Source organism: Cyprinodon variegatus, unplaced genomic scaffold (genome assembly GCF_000732505.1).
Source record: "Cyprinodon variegatus isolate N-32 unplaced genomic scaffold, C_variegatus-1.0 Scaffold820, whole genome shotgun sequence".
Classification (NCBI taxonomy): Eukaryota; Metazoa; Chordata; class Actinopteri; order Cyprinodontiformes; family Cyprinodontidae; genus Cyprinodon; species Cyprinodon variegatus.
This window is the reverse complement of record NW_015151273.1, coordinates 280080-287931: the sequence shown is the minus strand read 5'-3', so window position 1 is coordinate 287931 and position 7852 is coordinate 280080. Positions and strand designations below refer to the sequence as shown.

Here is a 7852-nt window from a genome sequence, read left to right as displayed (position 1 = left end):
TTGTTTACATAATAAAAAAAAACCAAATTAACAAACCAACTTGAAACTAGACAGTGCTGCATGATAGTCTCAATATTGACTCTGGTTTATACATAAAAGTGAGTGTTTACATTATCCTAACGATTAGATGTGGGTGTTTTTCTATCAACATCTCATGCACCAGCAGAATATCAGGTGACGACTGTTTGCCAACAACTCCTTTGCTATTAATATCCTCAGCCTCTAAGCTTGGCACTGGCCCGTTGTCTTGCAGGTTTGCTAAGAACCTGTCGCCGGACAAGATCAACCTGAGCACGCTGAAGGGGGAGGGCCAGCTGACCAACCTGGAGCTGGATGAGGAGGTCCTGCAGAGTCTGCTGGACCTGCCCACCTGGCTGGCAATCAACCGTGTGTTCTGCAACAAGGCTGCCATCAGGGTGAGTGTTTCCGTCACAGGATAAGCCATTTTAAATACTCCAGGGAAGGAACACCAGGAAACAGTCGATAATGTCCTTCCCCATCTGTCCATCCATCATCTGTTTATTATTTTACCCATTTAATCATGTAGTTTATGTGCATTAATAAATCTTACACGCAGTAATTGGCTCTACAGCTGTTTTCCTCTGCTTTCACTGTTCCCCTGTCTGTTCCATGTATTGATTTGGTCGCAGCTATGGATCAAGTCCAAGTTCTGACTTTGGCACACCCTTGAAAAACTGACGGAGGCTGTATAATTAACTTATGACTGTACATTTGGTCAGACCAAGGTCCATATTCCACCTCCCCTCGGCCGAAACATTTCCTTTATTTATTTTGGCTTATTTTTACTAGTCGTTTGGTCGTGGAGCAAACACAGTAAACTTTGCTTTTCTCGTCTTTCATTGCCCTTCTTCATCCTCAGTATTCATGCAAACTTAAGCAGTTTTTCTTTTAATGAATCTAATCATTCACTAAAAGTATAGCCAGTTTCTGTGAGACAGCAGCAGCTGGTGAACAGAAACCATTTTTTTTACAGCTCATTGTGGGTTTTTTTTTTCTTCATGTTTTTAGTTTCAAGATGGTTTTAAATATGAGGACGCAAATTCTTATCTCACTTCCTGACATGTTTAACCCCTCTCTTCTTGTATCTTCCTTTTATAAAAGAGATAAACCCAACAGTGTGCCCTAATGTTTTATAATTGTTATTTCTGCTGGTTAAATATGGTTTATAAAGTAGGTTCTGGGTATAGATATGGGGGATCCTTAAATAGATCAATATTTTTTGGTTATAACGTTAACTTGCACTGAGAAATTGAAGAAGGGGGACATCTTTTAACCATAGATCATCCCCTTTTAAATCCACAGAAAAGGTTTAAGTCCCATAGGAATAAGAGACTTCCCCCCCCAGCATTACTCATCCTTCACTATACTTAACAGTGAGACTTAGATGCAAGAACCATCTGGACCAACCTCCTTATCTACAAATATACCAATGTTTATGTTTATTTAAGTGAATTTTGTTGTCAATTTCCTACCTATGCCAGAACGTGACCTGAAATCTGTACAGGTATGCAGATGTTGAGGATGGTTAGAAGGCCGTGGAGAGGAGAGCAAGAGGTTTTCTCTGTTTCTCTCACTATTTGCTGCAGCAAAAACTGATGACACCATATCTTGCAGTGCTGTAGCTGGGCAGGATGCTCTCTATAGTTCTGTTGATGTCTGATAATGTTGAATGGATCTCCTTTAATTATTCGCAATAGCTTTTATGAAGCTGAAGGAAAAGACTATTTGTAGTAGAAAAAGTAGTTAAAACACATGAGAGAAAAAACAAAACAAATAAACACATTAAAAAGGAAGCACTTTTTTTTTTACATCCTTTATGCTACAGGGATAAACATTTCCAGTTGTTATAAAGTCATTATGTATTGTTCTGACTAGATTAGACAGGTTTAAAGGAGCCTTTTTCTAATGTATGAAGATCAGCATGCTTCTGGTTACCTGCATGCCATCTTTTCTCTCTCATTTTAAACATTATCTGAAGAGAAACTGGTCTTTGTGCCACCTGGAAACTAAAAGTCATATTTTACTAATTAAAGCTGCTGACAGGCTTTGGTTAATTTGAAGAATAAACAACCTAAATCTTCAGTTATTGCATTGGCGATGTGAAAGATTAGGCCTGCAGTCACGTAATTATTTTCTCCAACTGAATAAATCTACTGAACTTAAAGCTTTTCATTTATGCTGCTCCTAAAAAATATGTATTTTATTTCTTTTTAAGCATCATTATGACTTCATTTATTGTTTAGTATACAGTTTTATATTTCTAATGAAGATGTATTGTTAATTCTTTGAGGCTCAGATGTGAATGAACTAGCACTTAATGCTGCAAACTTTAAACAAATCAAATGAAATATGTTTAATTCACTTTAAGTGTCAAACCCTGAGTTATTAGTTTGGAAAGTTATGCTGTGGAAATAAAACCTGCTACTGAAAACATGCACTAAATTTATTCTACAGTATAAATTGAGGTGGAATCTAAATCAACTGGTGTTAGTTCTCTTCTCATCTGTCTGAACTGTTGTTTTTTGCTTTAACTGCTCTTTGATATATTTTAGTGTTTTAACATCTTTTCTATTTGCACTAATAGATACCATGGACAAAACTGAAGACTCACCCGATTTCATTGGTAAGTTTATATTCATGTTTATTATCTTTTATATTGAAATAAACCAGAACTGACAGAAAAGACCTTAGATCCGGGGTCACCAGTTAAAAATTAGCGGGGTTCGAATAAAGAAAATCATCAACCAGTAAAGGTCCTGATACAATTTTAATTATAATCTGTTAAAAAAGAGAGAAACTTTTTCCATTTTAAAATCTAAAGTGTTTTTGAAGTAGAGAAGAACAATCGTTCACTTTCGTATATAGACAATTTCCTGACTCTCATATTTTACAAACTAAGAGTTTGTTTTCTTTGTTTTTTTCTGGCTTAACGAGAGCAGTGGGCTTTAGGCTGCCCAGAAAGGACTTAAACTGGGTTTGAATGGAGACAAAGCCATTCTAAAGCCATTCCATTTCCAAAAACTAAACATTTGTTAAACTGTTTGGATGCAAACTATTGGTACTTCAACATACCAGGAAGCAGATTTCTCATCTTGATCAAAATATTTATTTTATACTAAGAGGCTTAAAAGTTTCATCAAATCCGGTCAAAACGCCCAACAGTGCCTCTCACAACTTTAAAAGAAACTTCTCATCTGAGGCATAAATGACGAGATGCTGAGTTTGGAAGCAGAGAAAAAACATAGTTCATACAAACCATGGATGATCCTAGTTATCGCTGGGCAGAAACTGAACATATGCTAGCTGGATGATGGTGGGGATCTTTTTAACATTTCATATTAAATGAAGCGCTCATTTCCACATGTTTTTTCTCCTGAATTTAATAATAATATCGCACATGCTCTCCTTGAGCTCCGAGGAAGTGGGAGCGGAGTAAGACAAGAGGAACAGCGGAGGCTGTAGGCTTTGCTTTGCGCAGGAGGTCTGGAGCGCAGCAGGGCGGAGGGGAGACGGAGGATGTGGGATTTTGGGGTTAGACACTTTCGTCAGACAACGTGCGGTAATTTTAGATGTTTTAAATCAGGTTGGGTCTGGATCCGGAACGCCATCCGCCTTAGATGATCCTTGATTTTTATTTATTTATCTTTTATGGAGGAATGAAGGTTTCTCTTATATTTGAATCACCTCCAACCCAAGTTATGTTGCTTAATTAATGTTCAGTTAAACTCAGTTACTGAATGTTCTATGATGGATTTAGTTTAGTTTCAGGAGTCACATCTTTTAAAAGACGTAAGGTGCTGTTTTTATTGGGATAACAGTATTTCTTTGTGTCTTTTTCATGGCTGCCATCTTTCATGGCGCAGGTGTCGGGTTAACCGTCTCAGTCCCTGGATATTTGTTTCCTAGCAGCGCACAGGCTGCTGGGAACCAGCAGTCACATGTTTGCCACCTCTGTTATGTACGGAAGAGGAATAGGGCCACTGGAAAAAAAAAAAAACCAGTGAACTGATTTTTTAATTTTATTTCAGTTTAGTATGGGGAAAAAGTCAGAATTCTGACTTTTTTCTCAGAATTCTGACTTTTTTCTCAGAATTCTGACTTTTTTTCTCAGAATTCTGTCTTTTTTCTCAAAATTCTGTCTTTTTTCTCAAAATTCTGACTTTTTATTGTTGGGAATTCAGTCAGAATTCTTAGAAATTCTGAAATTAAAGTCAGAATTCTGATTTTTTTTTTCTCAGAGTTCGGACTTTTTTCTCAAAATTCTGACTTTAATCAAAGAATTCTGACTTTTTATTGTCAGAATTCAGTCAGAATTCTGAAATTAAAGTCAGAATTCTGAGAAAAAAAAAATCAGAATTCTGACTTTTTTCCTATACTAAACTGAAATAAAATTTAAAAATCAGTTAACTTTTTTTCCCACTGGCCTTAATCCTCTTCCGTAGTTATGTGCCCCTACTTTCAAAGAAATATTTTTCTTTTGGAAAAAGGTCCAAGCTAAACAGATTGCACTGAACATTGGTTTCTTTCAGACCCTGGATAAGGTGATAATGGAAATGAGCACATGTGATGAGCCTCGTCCTCCTAATGGTCCGTCTCCCATCGCTACAGCCTCTGGACAAAGGTGAGCTTTTCTACTATCTTCCTTAAAAAAAACTTTTTCTAGTTTTAATTGTAAAAAGATGCATCAGTTTTAAAACCTACAGTTTTTCTAGGCTGTGCTAATCGGCATGTTTGTCATCTGTTCAGTGAATACGGCTTCGCGGAGAAAGTGGTGGAGGGCATTTCGTTATCCATCAACTCCATCGTCATCAAGATCAGCGCCAAGGCTTTCAACGCCTCCTTTGAGCTCTCCCAGCTGCAGGTGTACAGCGTCAACACCAGCTGGAGCATCAGTGACCTCCGATTCACCCGCATCCAGGATCCTCAGCGGGGGGAGGTGGGCTTTCACAGTAAATCGGTGCTGATTAGAGCGTCTTGTTTGCAGCTCTCTGATTCATTGTCGCGTTTTGACTCCAGATCCTGACATTTAAAGAAATCAGCTGGCAGATGATCCGTATCGAAGCCGACGCCATCCAGAGCGCCGAGCATGAGATGCTGAGTGCTCCCATCCGCCTCATCACCAACCAGTCCAAAATCAGAGTCACTCTTAAGAGACGGGTTAGAAAAACATACACACCGTCGTGTTTGGAGCAGGCTGCAGAGCTGCACCAAAAATGATTCATGCTGTGACAACTTTTAGAAGGTAATAAGAGACGTGTTTGATGTTTATACGTACGGTTGTTCCTGGTGCAGATAAAGGACTGCAACGTGGTGGCTTCAAAGCTGATTCTTATCCTGGACGACCTGCTGTGGGTGCTGACTGACTCCCAGCTCAAAGCCATGGTGCAGTATGCAAAGTCACTCAGCGAGGCCATGGAGAAGTCTGCTCAGCAGAGGAAGAGCATGGCTACTGACGATCAAGTGTGTATTTTCCCCACATATGAAGTGAATTTACTCGCATGTTTAAAGCAGATTGATACTACCTGAACCGGTTTCTTGCAGTATTTCCTTTGTGAGCTGATCTGCTGATATTATCTCTGCGCCTCTTTGCTGATCTTACTGTCTGATTTAATAGTTTAGTTTTTTTTAAACCACAAAAACCCCAAAATATTTTCCTCTACACAAAATTTCCAACCATTCTCTCCCTGCACACTCACTTCAAGCTACTCCGAGGGTCCATCTGGTGGATACATTGAGCACAGCACCTTCTTAATGAAAACATGGGTTAAAAAATTTAAATGTTTTTTTGTTGCAGCAACTTTAAATTAAAAACAAAAAAGTAACAGAAATGTACCTTTTACTTGAACAGTAGGTATGGAAACTTTTCCTCATATTAATAATTTGGCTAATGTCACTTTGACGTCGACTCAATCGTGGTTTCTTAATAACAAGCTCCACATTTTGCGTGAATGAGGGCCCTCTCAGTGCTAAATAAATTTTTTAGGACTTCTTTTTTCTCCAGAAACAATAGCTTGAAAGGATGGGTAGCTGCAAAAAAAAGGGCAGAAATGATCAAAGATGTTCTCCATGTTCACCAGGTGTCATCGCCGCCCCCTACTGCCCAACAAGTGCGCACGCAGCAGGCGTCTGCAGCTGCTGACCAGAATGCGACCATGGCCAAGCTGTTCAGCGCCTACGACGTATGCGAGACGTCCCACCACCTCCAGATCACACACCTGGACCTGCACATCTGTGATGACATCCACGGCAGGGACAAAGGTATGCTCAAAATGTGGGACTGTTTATTTGACAGGTACAAGGCTTTGCAAAAATAATTACAACCTCCTTCTATTTACATTTCACCTGCAAATGTGATGGTGATGTTTCTAAAAGATGAGTAGACTGAACTAGTTTGACCTTTCTGGCTTCAATTTCTCCTCTGGATTTTGGTAAATCTGGACCGACCTTCCAGGTCTGATTGTAGTTAACTACCTCCCTTCTTTTTTCTGCTCCTTAGGCACCAACAGGAGGATAACAGGTGGAGCCATGCAGCTTTCCTTCAGCTCCATCACCCTCGACTACTATCCTTTCCACAGAGCAGGTCTGTTTTTTTTACTTCCCTCTTTGATTTTTTTCTGTTGCTGTGGCACTTATTAAACAGAACTTTTTTTGTATTTCATTCAGGGGACAGTTGTGTCCATTGGATGCACTACAGCGAGGCAACAAAAGCCAGAGAGAGCTGGGCTAAAAGTCTGCTGGAGGAGTTCAGGACCAACGTAGAAAGGTTAAAGACTGTGGTCCGAGAGCGAGAAGGCCCCGGCGCCGCACACAGCTCCCCACGTCATGGTAAACAAACACGCTTTATCATGTAGCACGAATGACAGCTCAGCAGGACGTCATCCCTGTGGGTTTTCTGTCCCTCAGTGTCCCTTAAGGACGAGGTTTATGAACCCCTAGGAAGTCAGGACAGAGAAGGAGAAGTAGGGCTTAGGGAGGGAGATGGAGGACTCATAGATTGGAGCCACTACACTCAACCTCCACCCCAGTGCTGCTGGTGCCTAGAAGCAGGTACCGCTTCGTGTGTGTTTGGGTGCGGTGATCCACAGTGGTTGACGAGCCAAGCGGCTGCAATTTGCCTCCCTGTTTGATTGGTTTGCTCTTTCCTCCCTTATTCTCCTTTCCTTCCTGTCTCCTCCTTTCTCTCCAGGTAAGATTAACACCTCCTCTTCCTTCAGCCCTCCTCCTCCTCCTCAGTCTCCAAAGACCCAGCTCATGTCCAGCTCGTTTGTTCTCAGGATGGCAGACTTCAGCATCTACCAGGTCATTACCACAAACCCTAAAATAGCAAAGTGCATGAATCCGTCCCTTTGACCTTTTCCCGGTCTCTTTGTTCTGTAGGTGTCCACAGCAGACCAGCGGCGCTCCAGCCCCAAAACCATGATCTCCTGCAATAAGAAGTCCTTATACCTACCTTCAGAGATGCCTGCCATCCACGTAGAGTTTACAGAATACTACTTTCCTGATGGAAAAGACTACCCCAGTAAATAATCACCTCCATTAGCTTTCTTTCCACGCCTCATATTACTACATTAAAAACACCTTTTCTACTCCCGCTTCCTCCTCCTGCAGTTCCTTGTCCCAACCTGTACGCCCAGCTCAACGCCCTGCAGCTTGTTCTGGATCCTCGCAGCCTGGTGTGGATCAACCTCTTTGCCCTGGACCTCAGGCAGAGTCTGGAGCAGTTTATGGAGATCTACAAGCTCAACGACTCCCAGGAGCCTGACGAGCATGTTGACATCAAGGTGGACGGCCTCATGCTGAAAGTAAGGACTGCTTGTTTTTTTTTTTTTTT

The 7852-nt window shown here is 40.8% G+C and overlaps 1 protein-coding gene across 3 annotated transcripts in view; it reads left to right on the top strand.

Annotated features, from left to right (window-relative positions):
* The window catches only part of uhrf1bp1l (UHRF1 binding protein 1-like), a 35022-nt gene that overhangs the window by 13662 nt on the left and 13508 nt on the right, over positions 1-7852 (top strand). For all 3 annotated transcript variants that reach the window (XM_015396785.1, XM_015396784.1, XM_015396783.1), the window contains exons 2-13: positions 254-416; positions 2606-2644; positions 4551-4642; positions 4768-4957; positions 5038-5178; positions 5314-5481; positions 6099-6279; positions 6518-6601; positions 6685-6846; positions 7208-7320; positions 7399-7540; positions 7630-7823. In XM_015396785.1, coding sequence (XP_015252271.1) covers positions 254-416; positions 2606-2644; positions 4551-4642; positions 4768-4957; positions 5038-5178; positions 5314-5481; positions 6099-6279; positions 6518-6601; positions 6685-6846; positions 7208-7320; positions 7399-7540; positions 7630-7823 — 1669 coding nt within the window. The remainder of the gene's footprint in view (positions 1-253; positions 417-2605; positions 2645-4550; positions 4643-4767; positions 4958-5037; positions 5179-5313; positions 5482-6098; positions 6280-6517; positions 6602-6684; positions 6847-7207; positions 7321-7398; positions 7541-7629; positions 7824-7852) is intronic.